The 17898-nt window shown below is 42.0% G+C and overlaps 1 protein-coding gene across 6 annotated transcripts in view; it reads left to right on the top strand.

The window, feature by feature from the left end:
* Window positions 1-17820, top strand: part of LOC306821429 (protein TANC1-like) — a 35067-nt gene extending 17247 nt beyond the window's left edge. For all 6 annotated transcript variants that reach the window (XM_079339841.1, XM_079339843.1, XM_079339840.1 and 3 more), the window contains 20 exons: window positions 277-404; window positions 2274-2505; window positions 3343-3509; window positions 5636-5944; window positions 8711-8911; window positions 9152-9255; window positions 9380-9488; window positions 9879-10001; window positions 10603-10839; window positions 11104-11316; window positions 11533-11614; window positions 12763-12896; window positions 12992-13115; window positions 13201-13376; window positions 13750-13882; window positions 14258-14287; window positions 14368-14459; window positions 14617-14763; window positions 15778-15878; window positions 16036-17820. In XM_079339841.1, the coding sequence (XP_079195967.1) occupies window positions 277-404; window positions 2274-2505; window positions 3343-3509; window positions 5636-5944; window positions 8711-8911; window positions 9152-9255; window positions 9380-9488; window positions 9879-10001; window positions 10603-10839; window positions 11104-11316; window positions 11533-11614; window positions 12763-12896; window positions 12992-13115; window positions 13201-13376; window positions 13750-13882; window positions 14258-14287; window positions 14368-14459; window positions 14617-14763; window positions 15778-15878; window positions 16036-17398 (4205 nt within the window). In that variant the 3' untranslated portion in view covers window positions 17399-17820. The remainder of the gene's footprint in view (window positions 1-276; window positions 405-2273; window positions 2506-3342; window positions 3510-5635; window positions 5945-8710; window positions 8912-9151; window positions 9256-9379; window positions 9489-9878; window positions 10002-10602; window positions 10840-11103; window positions 11317-11532; window positions 11615-12762; window positions 12897-12991; window positions 13116-13200; window positions 13377-13749; window positions 13883-14257; window positions 14288-14367; window positions 14460-14616; window positions 14764-15777; window positions 15879-16035) is intronic.
* Window positions 17821-17898: the final 78 nt, after the last annotated feature.

Below are 17898 nucleotides of genomic sequence, written 5' to 3'. Positions count from 1 at the left end.
AAAATAGAAAACAGAAAATATAGAATAAATACCATATTACCATATTTTGTGTGTAGCATGACGTGCACAGGCATTGAAACAAACACTGCCTGCCATGTGGTTTAGCTTAACGCTTAGTTTCCAGTCTTGCTTACAGATGCACTAATTAAGCAGCAGTTTAATTGTGTTCCTTCAAAGACTTCACTGCTGACATTCCTGAGCTCACACCGGAGACTACATCCAACGAGTTTAAATGGCAGCTTTGCGCTTGTTGTTGTTGCTCTGCGCTCTGTTCAGGTGGGGATAAGCAGGGAAAATCTGCCTCCAAACAGCCATCCGACTCTCAGCCCAACCAGAGTGCTGTCGCAGGAACAAGCGATTGTTCGGCACAGAGGAAGGAGGCTGTCAGATGCCTGGCTGCCAAGGTAGCTCAGAACACAAACATTTGTATGTCTATACTTGTGAGGATCCTCGATTACAAAATGCTCTCTCTTTCCCCGATTTTTTTTTTTAAGGGTGTACGTATCCACTAAATGAAGCCTTAGCTTTGTGCTCCAGTGATTCACTCGCTAGAATCTCACACCAAAAACGCCATGGGACCACTTGGTAAAAGTTTAATCGTTTATAAAATTGATACAGAATGATCCAAAAGAAAAATATCATTATAAAAGTTATCTAAAAGTTCTGCACACATTAGATATAATATGTTAGGAAGCTGTTAGTAGGCCCAAGGGAACTTGTTTTTTGTTTATTTTGTATTTAGTTTTTTGGCCTTTTTAATGGCCTTTCAAGTCCTTGAAAAAGCTGCTTGGGCAGTGAAATTAAAATTCCCCGTTGGCATTAACAAACCTTCTATAGTACAGCCACATAAACACAAAAGACACCTGTGTAGAGTCCAATTATTTATCCTGTTGCCGAACAGATCGCTGACGCACTGTTTTCAGTGGAATGCCCTGAGATTTAACTCCCTATTCTTGTTTATTCTTGTTTTTCCTGCACTTCTCCATCCAAATGTGTAGCATCGTGATACAGCATGATGAACAGAAATGCTGAGTACTATGAGAGTAACGAGACTTCTGAAAGGCTGACAAGGGATCAATTCAAAGAGATAAACACACGCCAATGTTTTTATGAGCGATGGGGCTGCAAATTAGTGACACTCAGATTTTTAATGTCACAGAGCTCTCTCTCTCTTTCTCTCTCTCTCGCTCGCTCTCTCTCTCTCTCTCTCTCCCTCTCTCTCTCTCTCTCCCCCCCTCTCTCTCAGCACATGCAGAACATGCTGCTGATTGCATCACATGGATGACATGCAAGCTTCTAAATTTACTAACTTGGCCTCAATAAGAGTTTCCATGGGAACTAGTCAGACTACTTGTGGTGGTGCGGTTGTGAGCTCAAAAGTAAAATCAATGATAGACCACTTATGGAGACCACACAGGGTCAAGGCTGGGTCCTATAAGAGTCATTACAAAGGGAGTACTACTGAACAGTAAAGTACATCTCTGCAAAAATACACTTAGTCAGTACAACATATCTTCTAGGCAGGTAGATTCATGTATGTCATTATTAACTGAACAATAATTAGACATGACTCGTGATATATTTCACTTCTCAGACTCTTGCTCACCTTTTGGCTTGCAGCCTGAATAAAACCAACTTGTATTTACTCCATTTGTTTTAGAGACACTCTGCAAACTGTAGTTTGTCAAGTGAACTTTCTATTGTTCAATTCCATGAGCAGACTCTTATGACTCATCTACCTCTGTGGTTTCTGCAGATTTCCATGTTTGTATCTTGTTTTCTTGTGGTAACTGTGCTTGCTTTGTTTTTCTTGTGCGACATCAGTCTTACATTATGTGGTGATAAGAACAGAAAATATTCAAATAGTGTCTGAATTTGTGTATGTTATGTTTACTCCCAATTGAGTCAATCCCTTAAATTCAATATTCAGGTATTTTTTAAGGTTAGGTTGTTTTCGGCTTTCCTCCTAATAAGTTGTTTTTGTTTGTTTTAGTTCTTGAGAGGATGTTGAATTCTACATTTCAGCGTGCAGAAGATAGAAACTCAGGAGTCTCAACAGTGCAAAAAGACAGAGAGAGTGTGACTCAGATTTTCTTCATGGTCTTTCTCATCATTTCTCAAAGATATTTCACATTCATGTAGAGATCTTTCCAACTCGAGCTTCACAGATATATACAGATACATTTGTGAAATGAACAGTTGCAAATGGCTTTTTTTTTTTTTTTTGTAGTATTTTATCCCCCGAGTCTTTAACCTTTGTTTTCTCCTTTCAGGTGGTTGCCTATCACTTCTGTCAGGCTGACAACACTTACACCTGCCTGGTGCCTGAGTTTGTCCACAGTATCGCCGCCCTGTTGGCCAGAGCACCACAGCTCACCCCGTACAGGGAGCTGCTGGTACAAGAGCCTCACCTGCAAAACACACTCAGCCTTCGATCCTGTGTTCAAGACCCCTTGGCTGCCTTTCGCAAGGGCATCCTAGAGCCCCTAGCCAGCCTGCGAAAGGGTAATGAGCTCTCAACACACATCAACATTAAGACAAATGTGATATTTAACTTTAAAGACCTTTTAAAATTTAAAATAGTATTAGTTTTAAAGGGAAAAACTGTCTGCTTCCCTCGCCCTGCAATCAGGCAGCCGTCCACCATCTCCTGTGTGAAATAGCCCATTAATGACCTCATGATGGCCCTGTAGATTATTTTTCCTAGTTAAGGTCGTTGATTTGTAGAGTGTGAAGCAGATGTTAGGTCATTTACGTCGGGAAATGACGAGTGTTATTTTTGCCCTGATGAATCCGCAGCAGCCCACGGGATTTCAAGGTCACAAAATACTCCAGAGAGGTTGTGAATGTTGCGTATTAGTCAGCTTAGTTTCTCATGATACAGTCAGTCCCCTGGATTGATGTGTTATTGTGGCCAGGCACTCCACTGTCTGAGTAGAGTAAGTGTTTTGTATACTCCATCACTATTAAGCAGGTGAGAAAAAAAATGAAGAGCCCTTGTGCCTGAGTGTATGAGTCCTCACAGGCTGGCAGGGCTGCACTGACAGCTTAGAATATGTGAAACATGATGGATATGTCCTGTTATAAGCTAATAAACAACTATGGCCTCTGGTCTCTGTCAGCACAATGTAATCAATATGACCAGTTGGTGCTCTTCTCAGAATGCATGTCTCAGAAAACAAACATTAATCCAATTTTTACCCAATGAAAAAAGCTTTTTATGAATCTATCATGCCATCTTGTTTCTTATTATGCGCTCTCAAGGCTAATCTAATCAATCTGGTCTTGTAATATGCTTACGCTCCTCTTCTTCTCTCTGTCTTTTGCCTCATGTATATTCAGAGCATAGGCTACCTGATGAAGACTACATCATACTGGTTGACAGTCTTAATGAGGCAGAATTTCACAAACCAGACTATGGGGACACCATCGCCACTTTCATTACAAAGATCATCTCCAAGTTTCCTATCTGGCTCAAGCTGGTGGTCACAGTCAGGACAGGCCTGGTGGTGAGTCACATCACAATACAGATTGTATTATTGTGCATAAAATTAGTGATAGCTAAACCTCTAACCCAAAAAAACAAGCATGAAGGTGATTGGGTTTTTTAATGCAATATACCAAATAAAACTAAAATAAAATTTGACTACAATCAGACTACAATCAAAAGTGTATTAAGGCAGATCATCAGCATATGCCTGTGTGTAAATGGTTACCTGTCTATTAGTGATGTTATCCCCTTGTTGTACTGAATACCACTACAAGATTGCATTATAAAATGTGATACCAGAATTCAATCTGTCATCTTTTCAATTCAAACTGAGACTGCATGAAACACTGCTTCTTTTTGTTATCTTCGTCTTTCATGCAAAGGTACCTTCTCAAAGTTCTTCAGATTCATTAAGTTATTGTTTTTTTCTTCATTTAATTTGATTGTTTTTGTTTACTTTTGTATTTGTCTCTGTCACTTTTAACTTTAGTGTCGATGTTGTAGCCATCATCAGTCATGGTCATCATCTCGTGTTTTACTGTATCACCCATTAAAGAAACAAAAGAACTCAAACTGCTCTTTTAGGTTGATATTTGATGACATTTTGCCAACGTGCCCCTTGTTAGTTCAGATGTGTTACTTTACTTTATTAGATGGATATTGTTATTTATAACAGGCTACCATGCAATAAAAACACAGGAGCAACATCTTTACAAAAAAATGATTTTATTACTCGGTCCATCAAACTACTCATCTCACATGACGACCCTGATGGCTGATGACAGGTTTTATCTCGGTTGTAATTATTGTTTTATGGACGCCTTAGTATATTTTCCATTTCCTTTTTTTACTTGATGAACTAGAGTATTTATGTATTCAATGTTTTTTATGTTCTTTCTAGCATGTGGGTCTTTGTCATTGTGATTTCTGTATGTTCAGTGTTTTCACCCGGCTGTAAAATAAAGTCCTCTTGGGGTCAATGAAGTTAGTCTTGAGTAACTCTTTAGTTTGTCAAGTGAACTTTCCATGAAGTTGATCTTGAGCTGCCTCAAAACTAGATAAGCAGTCATAAAATGTTGGAATATAGGTAGAAATAGCAAAAGAGGTAAGAAATGCTGATCCTGTGTTATAGGTTAATCAACTCTTTAAATTTCGATCATGTGTCCTATTAAATCCACATACATACAGTATCTACATCACAAGGACATAACCTTCTCTTTGGTCTTGACTTAGCCCTCTGCAAACACACTGTAGTTGAAGGCTGAACTTTCACAGCCATGGTATAGACATTATTGTATTTGGCAGCTTGGCTCTCTCTAGTCTGATGTATTTTCTCAATCTGGTTGGTAATCCCAACAGCGGATGCATCTGTCCAACGCCAAGCCTCCAAATGCCGCATGGATTATGCACTGAATGGATGGTAATGCTACTGGGACACTGCTGGGAGTCTGGAGCTTGACAGGCAGCCAGACGGTTACATAACTTGATAAGTGTTTGGAAATACACAAAATACATTTGGGGTCATTTTCTTCGTGATAAATTAGAAGTCAAAGAGCATTAAATACCGATATTTAAAGATGAAGAGTACAGCTATAATTGAACCCTCTGAGTACCCGAGCTTTCTGATTGGATCATTAGTCACCCTTTCCATTTTAAACCAGCCATTTCCCTTTTCAGAGTGTGCTTACTCTGGTATAGCAACGAGGATATTCAAGGAACTATTAAGAAGAGAGCAAATGTCAACTGCATGTTGTGGAACCAAAATGTCAGTCTTGGTTAATGAGGAACTAGGCTGCATTAACATGGATCATTTTTTTCATCAGTCATAGCTGGTTTCGGCCGGTGTTAAGCAGTTGAGGATGGTGAGAGTGGAGATGAAATGTGACTCTGAGAGATGCCTGTGAGCAATGTTGGAGCTTGAGTCATTGTCACACTATTTACTGTACTGTATCCCATGGCTCCAAATGAGTCAGAGGCAACAGCATCTAAGGAATGGGTCCTGATTTTGTAGCGTTGTATATTCCTTAGCTAATGCACCAGAGAAACGCAACCGCCTATTCTTTGAAAATTGAGTTTATGACTATGTGTAATGGGGTGTGTTTCTCAATAAGTACCTTGTATTAATCTTTGTTTCTTCTCCTGCAGGACATCACCACTCTCCTTCCCTTCTCTGGCATCTCTCTGGACATCCTTCCAGACAGCAGTGATCTGGGAGCTGACCTCAGCGACTACATCCATCACCGGGTCAGCAGCAGTACCCAGGTCGCAGCGAACGTCACCACACCGACAGGCTCAGCGCCTGATCAGTTGCTCCTCAGCAAGTTCAGTAGCCACCTTTCCACACGCAGCCACGGCTCCATCCTCTACCTGCAGCTCACCCTGGATCTGTTCCACAAGGGCCACCTGGCTCTGAAAGGAGGGAACTACCTGGTGGTGCCTGTCTCCCTGTCAGAGGTCAGACATGTAAAGCAATGAGTCCCACAAAGAAGGGAGTGTTTCTTTACGTTAGCGTACCTGTTGAGTCTCCAGGGGTACATGGGAAGAAAAGCCAATTTAAATAGACAACATTAAGAGTTGCAATAAAATCATCCTACAGCAGCTCTAAGAAGACATGCACCCATACATTTTTTAACACAATTTTCCTGTGAAACCAGTCATTTCTGGTTGTTTCCTCAAGATCTTGACATATTCTTCTTGCTCTTTCCAGGGGACAATGAAGCTTGTTTTCCCATCACAATTGATTAATTTATCTCATTACCTTATTTTGACAAATGCCGTGCTGCCATTGAGCACTTTAATGAGGTAACTTAGTCATATTCATGTATTTGTTTTGTGCTTTTGCAACTCTTGGGATACAAGATAAATAAGTGGAGATCTTGAGAAAACAACTGGAAATGACTCATCATCACATGAAAATGGAGTAAATAAAACGCATGGATGCATGTGCACTGTGCCTTCTGAAGGATCCATACACGTAATCAGATAAAACACCTGGATGTCACAGCTTACATTTTCAAGTGCAGCAAAATCAGGTGTCAAAGAAGACATGTTGAGTATATATAAAGTGATGAATTAGCGGTTCAAACGTTATAATAAATAGTTGAAATAGTTGAAATTGTTGAAAATGATTGAAAGCATTCACTAAAATAAAGTAATGGTTGAATCTCAAAACAAGTTAGCTACCAGTGATGGATGAATGTGAGCTTAAGTAATGAATTACTAGTTGAATAATAGAAATGGACAAACAGTTAAAATAAAAAGTCAAAATAAGTATTTAAGCGAATGACATAAGCTGAAGGGATTTATAAATAGGTGAAAAGCTTAGCTTAAAAACAATCCATTAATTGTTGAAATAGTTTGATAAATTCTTGACTGGATGGTGGAAATAGTAAAAATTAATGAAAATAGTCAGTCAATAGTCAAATCGAACTTAACTGTACAAGGAGGGTACATCTCTAAGTGGGAGCATGTTAGCTTAGGATGCTAAAAACTGTTTACCGTGGATGAAGTGATTCATAGCGTTCTCTTGTCCCCACAAAAACAAACACTCTTAGCTTACCTTGAGTAGAGTATGGCCCTGCCCTCCTCTGCCTCATCTTGTCCTGTTCACAGTCCAACACTTAACACTTATCACTCATCCTGGCGAGCTGTCTACCGTGAAATGACATCTCGCCTGAGAAAGAAGCAATCAATGTCCACAAAATCCCCACACAAGGTACACGGGTGACAACCATTGTTCAGGCATGTTTTTCACAAGAAAAGGAGAGCGAGTCTACTCACAAGCTTTACAGAGCAATAAAAGATTTTTAAAAATGACAGGATCAAAGACATTATTCAAAGTGCCTAAAATAGTCCACAGTGACTAAAGTAAATGACAGACGCATTTTAAGGTTTCCTAATCATCAGTGTGAAGCAGGACGATAAACAAACAAGCGTTATTATAGTAATATGAAACTAGAAATATGATGGTTTTGTGATCTGGAAAAGCATGAGGGGTGTGCTGAAGTCAGTGGGTGGTAATAGGTATAGAGACACAATCTTGAGGTATCTTGAGGGACTATTAATTATTTCAAATAAACTAAAAGTTATAAAAATTTGACCAAACTTAAGATATATTCAAAGTTTACACAAATGATTTTATTTACTTGTACACTGAAAATTGGTCTCCACTCTTGTTTTGTTCATGGTTGTTCTTGATATGATGAACATGTCGTGGGTTTACATTTCCTGCAGAATATTTAAAGTGACCCTAATATACAATCAATGATATTGAAGACATATCAGAACATTGGAAAAGAATAGGTTTGCCACTTTGCTTTTCCTCTGAAGTGCATGGTTGTGTTTGTCCAGATAATGCATGATATTTGCCATTTAAGTCTGACAACCCACACAAACCTCCTAAAAGAGAGTTTAAGGTGTTGGGCTGTACAGGTGTAACTCACGCTTCTCAAAGAAGCAGGGTCAAACTAAAGATCGTATACATATGAGCATTATACAAGTCAGAACAGAGAACAGAACAGAAACTGAAAGAACAATAATTCCACAGTGAAAAGTTAAAGTTTCCAATTTGAAATGAATGTCTACCAGGCAGACCGATAACTTCAGCAAATTTGCATAATCGCTCAGTTAGTCAAGTAAAGTCTAAAATAGCGTGTGACAATGGCTATGAACATTTTGTGATAAAAAAAAGATAAAAATATATAACAAGTTGAAGTTATTGTTGTTAACGCCACAAAACTCAGCTAAAAAAGTAGTTCAAGTAATTGAATCTACATGTTAATATTGTGCTGTTATACTACTTGAAAGCTCATGCAAAATGCCATAACACTGATTGTTTGTGATTTCATCATGTCTTTTTTTTTTTGCTAATTTTTTACCCGGTAATATTTATATTTTCAATTAAGACCCTCCTAAAGTTGATTAGCACGACTCTGCTCAATGCAAGCTTCATGCACAGTACTGCTGTACATCCCAATGCACACTGATCATCACTGATGAGTCAAGAAAACACAAGTGAACTAACTTAAAAGATCCATTACAAATGATTTTGATAACGTTTCATTTATTGTATTGGGTTTTCTAACACAAATATGCAAAAGAAAAATGTTGGAGTCAATCAAACATGCTTGTTTATTATGTTGAAACATTAAGGAAAACATAAATCCATTAAAGTCTGACACCCAAAACACCATATGCAAACTGATTGCGACTATCTGTCAGGTGTACCTGCTGATGTGTCGTGTGAGCTTTCCGGATGAAGAGGTCTTTGAACGAGTCCTACCAGTGCTAAATGTGGCACTGGCGTCTCTGCACCCACTGACTGATGAACAAATGTTCAGGGCGCTGAATGCAGGCAGTGTGAGGGGGGAGCTGGAGTGGAAGGACTTCCAGCAGAGATTAGACAGCCTGGCTGGATTCATGGTAAGCCTCTTGATAATGACTTTAAGTTTAAAACATAATGATTCAAGCTTGTGTTTCAGAAGTTTTGTGAAGAAATACTTTTTTTTCACCAATAACTAGTGATGTAGAGGTAGTGTCTTAGAGGAATTACAAGATACTGACAGACTATTTGAAGGCATCCTATTTTGGGGAATGATCATGTCAAGTAACTCTACTTATTAACTCTATTTTAAGAAATGTGTTGTATCATTTGTTTTATAGGTTAAACGCAGGGATGGCACACGGATGCTGTGTCACCCATCTTTCAGAGAGTGGCTGGTTTGGAGAGCAGATGGAGAGAGCAATGACTTTCTCTGTGACCCAAGGTGAGTAAAACAGACTCCTACTGCACAATTTCTTCAGATGTATTTACTATAAAAATGTCCATCAAGGAAAGCGCATGTAAATTAGGCCGATTCCTATAAATAACCATTGTATAAATGTCCACAGGAGTGGCCATGCTCTCCTGGCCTTCATGTTCTCCAGACAGGAGGGCAAACTAAACCGGCAGCAGACCATGGAACTGGGACATCACATCCTCAAAGCTCACATATTCAAGGTAACAGGAAGTGTGATTCAATGAGCACAAGATCTAATGTAGGCATACAACTAGAACTGATTGTTCGTAAGCCCCTTTGAATCTCCTCGATTCCCAAATGGTCACTGATCCTAGACGTTAATGTATATTACTGCATTAAAACACATAAAGACATAAGCAGATGAGAATGAACTCCTGTCCCTATCACCACCCACACACATTAGCACTACTTGTATACATAAACACCCACGGTACATTTAGTATTGTACAGTTTGCATGCACAGCTCGTTCTCTGTACATAGCGCCCGACTCTCGGGACACAATTCAAATTCCGCACCACAGATCTCATCTAAGCAAGCTTAATCTCTCACCGTCTCTGGATCCATCTGTGTTTCTCTCTCACACTCACAGGGTCTGAGTAAGAAGACAGGTGTGTCCTCCAGCGTTCTGCAGGCCGTGTGGGTGAACTGCAGCACTGACAGTCTGTCCGCTGCGCTTGCCTCCCTGAGGAACCTTTACACACCTAACATCAAGGTTACAAACATATGCTCAATATTTTCATTTAAAAACAAAAAAAACAAATGTATGGTGTCATATAATCTAGCAATATCAAACAACAGAGAGTGGCCTTGTGTTGAATATTAGCACAGCTGTGATTTGGTCATAGTCATGAGTCTGCAGGCAGAGTGCTGAAGATAGTCACAGCCGTTCAGATCATCTGAAAAAACATCACAAGTTTGGGCGTGATTTTGCTATTACACAGTTATTCTACAGGCTACACAGTGTTGTTCACAAAAATAACCAAGAACTGATCATGATTTTTCATTTGTTAACCCTTTATTTGGCTCCACCAACATAAATTAGTTGCATATTTGACCATAAAAAGACTCTTAATCTACTGCACTATTGGTGTACAATTTTTAGGCAAACCAATATCATGTATACTCATCTGTAGGTTTCATCTCATCTTCTCGTGTGGAGTCTGTTGAAAGATGCTTTGGTAGCTTTTGTGTTTCAGACGAACTGTACCAGCTCAATCAATCCTGACAAACAGTCTGCTGTACCTTAATCAACTGTATACAGAACACCTGAGGTGGAGTGACAAAGCAATACACTATACCTTTTTCTCCTGCAGGTGAGTCGTCTATTGATGCTAGGTGGTGCTAGCGTAACTTGGTGTACAGAGGTGATTGGACACGCCCCCATTATGGCAGTCCACGCCCACTTGGGGCACGTGGAGATGATCGCTCTGCTGCTCGAAATGGGCTCCCCGGTGGATGGGACCACTGACAGTGGCATGACACCGCTGTGTTTAGCTGCTGCTGCAGGACACTCCGACATCGTCAGCCTGCTCTGCAAGAAAGGGGCCAAGGTTAGTGTTATTTCTAAGACGAATCTGGGTTTTAAGGGTGTGACCAGGCCAAAATGATTGTGAATATATCTGATTTAAACAGAACATTCTTTCTCTGAATACCTTTAAAAGATGATATCATGATCAGCCCAGATTTTACATCACCACAGTATCAGGATCTATTTTAGGAGACTGATGACATAAAGGCCTGATCTAGGCCAGGGGTATTACAGACGCCATCCAGGATCAGGGTTATAAGTCCTCATGTGTCCCCCTCTGTGCCAGGTGGGCCATGCTGATAAGAGTGGCCAGTGTGCTCTGGTCCACGCTGGGCTAAAGGGCCACGCAGAAATCATCAACATCTTGCTGGTCCAGGATTGGGTAGCAGAGATCCCGAGCGACCCGCTGCAGCAGCAACACAGCAATGAGACAGTGACCGAGAAAGCACAGGCAGCTCAGCAAGCAGTTACTGCTGCAGCTAGTGTGGGACACACACAGGTTGGTATCAGCTCAATGACAAACACATATTTTCAGATATTGATTTTTATTTTATTTTTTTATGTAGAGCACATAGCCTGTCTTGCTTGATGTTGATGATTTATGAGGTGTGTTTTTCTGTTTGCTGTGGTCAAGGTCTGGGAGTTCTTTGTGTTTTCCTCTCGCACAGCGAGTTGGCAATACAGAGGGCTGTGAAATTGTGTTTTCTTTCTGCAGGTGGTGAAGAGCCTGCTGGACTTAAAAGATGAACAGCTGGCAGTGCAGATGGACGCTCACGACTCTCTCTGGGGAGAAACGGGTACATTTCTTCTATCAGTCAGATAAATTTAGCTTTCTCACCTCTTCCTGTCCATCAGTGTGGTTCGAGAATCCCGCTCATAGGTTTTGAGGTTGCAATTTAGGTCAGTTCTGGCTCAGTTACTTGTAAACATGAGTGGAGCTACAGGAGCACGAGACAACTGGGTACCAAATTATACATTGAAGTATTATAATTTTAGGATGCACTGGTTGATATCAAGACGTTGACTCAATTAAAAATATGTTTTAGTTTAGAGCAAACATGAAGCATCCTTTATCACACAGAATATCTTGTCCAGCCACATTTCTAGCATCTAAAAAGCAGCTGTTATTCAATTGTAATACTTTTACCTCAATCCCAGATGTGATAGTGCAGCTTGCAGAATTCTGTTAGGACCATTTCCTGAAAGCATGCAGGATGAAGCCTGTATCTCAGCCTTCAGCGCCATTACAGGCTAATTCTATTACACAGTCCCCTCCAGCGCTGAGATAGAAAAAGTGGGAGCAGGAAATGCCCTCGGAAAGTAAGTAACCTTGGATAATAGTCCTTTGGCACAGACAAAATGATAAGTAAAGGATATATGTTATGTCTAATGACTTAACCAGGGAGTTGTGCTATTTCCAGGTATTAAAACAAACTATTTTTTCAACTGCAAAAAGTCACCTTAAACAAGGACTACAAGGCGTTGTTCTAATAAAATGGTCTTTGTCTCACACATGCCGATAACTTCTGTCTAAAAGCACCATCGATTTGTTTACTGAAGCGTGCTCTCACATGAAACATGATGACATTTCTCAAGGTTATCTAGAGGTGAGAGCATGGCACTGATACCTCGCCTTCTGCACTAGATTAAGAATTGCATACTTGAACAAAGGACCTCCATTTGTCCTTTTTCCAAAAACTCTGGCTGGTTAAGGAGGGTGTAACTTGTGTTTTTAAAATAACATTGATTTTTTTTTTCTACTTTGATTGTTCTAGATCAATTTTCACTTCTAGTTTTTGTCAAAAGTTAGAATCAATAAGCAGATAGAATAGCCAGCCTTGTTTTTCTCTCAGTTTTCACTCCTGCTCTACTTCTCTTCTAAATGTGTCAATTACATATTCTCCTCCGCCTCATCGTCCTCATCACTATGCCGGCCCTCTGTCAGCTCTGAGTGCGGCAGCAGGGAGAGGGAGGTTGGAGATGTGTTTGTTTCTTCTGGAGCGGGGGCCAGGGCTGGAGATATCCAACCGCAGGGGAATGGTCCCACTGCTCAGTGCCACCAAACATGGACACACACAGGTCAGGAGGTGTCTACTCGCTGCATGTTCTTCCATTTAGAATTCTGTGGTTTTTGGGGTTTTTTTTGCATTAACATTTTTTTTCTACCTCCCCAGGTGGCAGAGTTGCTTTTGAAACATGGTGCAGATATCAATGTCACAGACAAGCAGGGTCGCACTCCCTTGATGCTGGCTGCTGCTGAGGGCCACACAAGCACTGCTGAACTCCTGCAGTTAAAAGGTGAGAGGCCCCATCCTCTCTACTAACATCATAAAACCTTTCCAAGAAGTGCATAAAATGATTTGTTTTGTCTTTGGGCTCCGAGGTTCTTCCCTGTCCTCGGTCGATCAGGAGGGACTGACTGCACTGAGCTGGGCCTGTATGAAGGGACAGAAAGGTGCAGTGCAACTTCTGGTTGCAGCTGGTGCAGACGTGAACCAACCAGACAGACAGGGACGGACACCACTCGACCTGGCTGCTCTTAACGGAGACGCAGACACAGTAGGTTTCATGCTGTTCACCAAAAGACTGTACACTTGACATTTAGTTGAAAAAAAAAAACTGTTAATAAAAAATGATTTTCAGAGTAAAATGCATAAATGTTTTACACCCACAACAACATTAGATGCTATTTTGAACTTATTAAATAATCATATCAACGTGGGTTGTTAATTTGCAATCACAGTAAGTGTGCAGTAAAAACCTTTCGTGTGAGCACTTTGATTTGTAGTCTGGTGATCTTTTGATCAGCATGACAATAATCAATGCTCTCCTCAGGATGTTAAGAAGCACACAGCACAGCACGTACTCAACACGCTGGATTCTTAACCCTTTACTGAATGTAACGTGTTGGTTTTTTTTGACGCTCGGTTAGGTGCATTGTCTGGTAGAACATGGAGCGGTGCTGGAGAGAGCCGACAACAACAGCGGCAGAGGTTCAGACCGGCCGACTGGATGCCAGAACCCGGCTCTGGTGGCCTCTCTGCTTAAGAAGGGATCCAAGACGGGTACAAACGGCAGGCCTTTTATAACGACTCGGCAATACATTCTGCTTCTACGGATTTTACATTTAGTGCTCCAAAAAACACTTGTGATAATCCAACACAGTTTAACAGCTCCACAAACAGCAGTATTGCCTCTAATTTGAGCATAAAGATGAGTCAAGGCTGCATATTTATATTTCCATTTGTCTTAACCAATCAATAAAACCTCGGCTCCCTTGATAGAACAGTTTTATGTGCTATACTTTTGCACCTGCAAGCTCTGCATTTCTACTACTTTATAATTGCCCATTTAACATCCATAGAGTATTTCTATTTTCGCGGCAGCCTCATCCCTTACTCTAACTCCCTCTTCAACTCTTTTTCTCCATCAACTCAAAGGCTACAGAACGGCTCCACATGATCGATCAGGTATGTGATAAATGGAAGAGCACAAAGTCAGAATAAAGGAGACATATTGTCCAAAGACTAATATTTGTACGTCTTCTCAGGACATGCCACATGGGCTATGGCTTCCTCCAAACCAGACATTCTCCTCATCTTGTTGCAGAAGCTAATGGAGGAAGGAAACTTACTTTACAAGGTATTTATGTATCAGTGTGTTGAGAGGATGTGACACATCTTGAAGCCTTCTATTTAAATAGGCTTCAAACAAGATGTTTTTTAGGACTGGCTGTCAAAATGCACCATCCCTTCTTTTCTCTGTAATTTATTTCTTCTCGTTTCCGTGTGCTTCTCAGAAGGGACGTATGAAGGAGGCCGGCCAGCGTTATCAGTATGCCCTGAGGAAGCTCCCTCGTGAGGGGCAGGGAGAAGAGCTGAAAGGGCTCAAAGACCTGCGGGTCTCTCTCTATCTAAACCTCTCCCGCTGCCGCAGAAAAACCAATGTAAGGCCCATAGCTCTATCAAACTGCTCATGCACTATTTAACACTAGCAGGTTTATTAGGCGCTGTGGGGATGGCAGGATTGCTGGCAAGGCAAGGTGGATGTTTCCTTTAGATATATAATTTATCTGTATCGACATTAAAAGATAATGTCAGAAGCGGCGTGGCTTGCTGTAAAAATATCTCAGCTTGCCTGATCTAATTCCCATGCGTCCCAGTAAACACAACATCCATGTAAGACCTGGAAGCAGGTGGTGACATCATGAATAACCGTGTGCTGTTAGTGCAGAGATGAATGTGTGTGGCCTGCAGCCAGCTTTAGAACCCACCCTGGTGATGACAGACGTCCTAACAGACTGTGTAAAAATGCCATCCTTAGGGTCACTGTGGCCGATGAATAATGGAGCAGATAATGTGATGTGATAAGGTCACTCTATCTGGCAGGCCGAGCGAGCGAGCGAGCGCTCTCTTTCTCAGAGTCTCTGCAGGGGGTTATTTACAGTGGACATGCGAGTGGGCAGACAAAATCCACATATTATATCAAAAAGCAGGCAGTAAGACCGGTAGATAGACTACATGATACCATCATTAAACATTCATCAGCACCGTTCACAATCTCACATTTAAGGCTGCCAATTTGACCTCACACCCAAGGACAGACTCACAATGTGTTGGCGTCATTAAATATTCACCTGAGGGTGGGGTGGAGAGCAGAGAAAGTAGCTGCTGTCTGTCTGTTGCTCTCCCTCTCTTTATAGTTCCTGGTCAATAAAAAATGATTGCAGCATGAATTTAGTTTCATTACACAGGCTTCGATTTTCAGAACCATATAATGAAGACGTTAGCCTAACGCTTTTTTTTTTTTTTTTTTTAACGAATTGGCTCGGATTGAACAAACATTTTCCAGACTAGTCACTTAACACACAGCTGATCACACAGTGGGTTAGTTGTTGTTTTTTTTGCTGTGCTGCGTCAATTATTTATATTGAAATTAACTTTCCTATCTCAACAAACAGGATTTTGGCATAGCTGAGGATTTTGCAACAAAAGCCCTGGAACTCAAACCCAGGTCTTACGAAGCGTTTTATGCCAGAGCACGTGCCAAGAGGAGCAGCAGGTACAACAATATTAAATTAAGTTTATTATTTCAAAGCGAGCTTAATAGAAAGTTGTTCTTGCGAGAATCAGCAATTCACTGAAATGCTCTGCCTCAGTGGTGCTGTAAGTTAAGTATTTTTTAAAGTTCCTTTGTTCCTTTTTTCTGTCCTCCCCAGGCAGTTTGCTGCAGCGCTGGCAGACCTCCATGAAGCAGCACGACTCTGCCCGTCCAACCGGGAGATCCGTCGCCTGCTGGTTCGGGTAGAAGAGGAATGCAAACATCATCAGAAGGCACTGAGCAACAACACAGCAACGGGCTACAACAGGGACCCTCACACCCACCACCATCAAGCCACAGAGGAGGAGACAGACGCTTTTTCGCAGGGAAGTCTGGAAAGGATCCCTGCAGAGCAGACCGACACAGACAAGGACGAAGAGAAGGAGGAGGAGGAGGATGAGGTGAACCTGCAGTGTGGTAAAAGTCTGGAGTTTTGGCCCCTGAATCCGTACGCTTCAAACAGGACTCTCCCTGGAGGTGTGGCCTTCGGTTTAGCAGATCAATCCCCGTGTTTCCCTCAAGAGGAGTATGTTCAGAACCCACTGTTTGTGGACCTACCTGAGCCTGTTCCCCTGATAAACAGGCAGAATCAGAGCCAGAGCAGCAGAACTCATCACCACTGCCACTCCCTCCAGGCAGGGGGCAGAGTCGGGGGCAGGCCTCTCTCTCTGTGCGGCCCCTCCAGCCCTCTGCCAGGAAGACACATCTCCACTTCCCTGAGACCTGCTGGGGTGCTAGGAATCGACATCGGCCCTGGATCAATTAATGAGCATTCAGGACACAGCCCGACTGAGCACTACCACCCCTTGTCCCCGAGCAGCTCCTCTCCTCCTGGGCACCTTCAGATGTATCAGCCCCGCTCCTCCAGCTTCTCCCGGGGCTCTGACAGATTCTCCACCCATTCTGCAGCTCTGGATGGACTGGCTCTTGCTCTGGGGTCTGGTATGGAGGTAAGGAGGGAAGGGGGAGGAGGAGGAGGAGGAACAGCAGGCTCAAGGGGCTCCAGCTCCAGTCAGGCTTCCAGTGGGAATCTATCTGACGGCGGCAGGCAGCAGTTGCCGGACGTTCCGTGCCCCATCAAGAGCAGCGGCAGCTTCAAGACAAAACCTGAGCTAAAGCCCCGGCCCTTTATGGGGGTTATGGACAAATCAGTGCGAGTACAAGGCCAGCAAACATCTGGCCTGGGCCGAGGAGGCGGCGCGGAGAGTTTCAGCCTGTCAGTGATGGAGTTTCAAGGGTTCAACAATGAGTTCAAACGCGCTTCATTCCAGGAACAGCTCTCCGTAAGTCAGGCTAACAGCCAGCAGCAGGGCCGGGACTTTGGAGAGCGGCTGCACCATCGAGAGGCCAGAGGTACAACATCCTCCCAGCTACGCTTCCCTGATGGGAGACACAGGCAGGCGAGCCTAACGAGAGACAACCCGGCTCTGCATATGGCCCCCATCAAACCCAAACGCTCATTTATAGAATCCAACGTCTGAGTGAAGCTCACTTACGCACTGCTGAGGCGGTTTTCAACAAATGAGGTCCCACATAAGGTAGCGATGGAGTCTGGTGTGAGCGCAGCTCCCATCTCTGAGCCTGTTTTGTAGAGTTATGCTGCTGCACTGCATTTACAATCTAGAACCAGAGTTCAACTCAGGCTGCTATGCTTTTGCTTCATGTCTACAGCTACACTAGTGTTTTTAAGGAAACCAGATTTACCTGAAGTAGGGCTTTAAAAAAAATAAGTAGTATATTGTCTAAACTTTAATTTATTATATCAAACATAGAAGTCAGACTACGCTTTGTGCACGAATATAAAAAATCTCATGCTATTAGTTGCAAGATATGACCATTTCTATTGTAATGTGTCTTTTAAAAAACATTTATATTTGTACGGTGTACACTATATTTGCAGATTATATATTTCCCTGTTAGTGGATATCTGTCAGCATTACAGGCTGTGTACTTGAGATTCTTTTTCTTGGTACATTTGATA

This window comes from Symphodus melops (assembly GCF_947650265.1).
Source record: "Symphodus melops genome assembly, chromosome: 3".
In the NCBI taxonomy this organism is placed as follows: domain Eukaryota; kingdom Metazoa; phylum Chordata; class Actinopteri; order Labriformes; family Labridae; genus Symphodus; species Symphodus melops.
The sequence above is the reverse complement of the archived record's forward strand: the minus strand, read 5'-3'. Positions and strand labels throughout refer to the sequence as shown.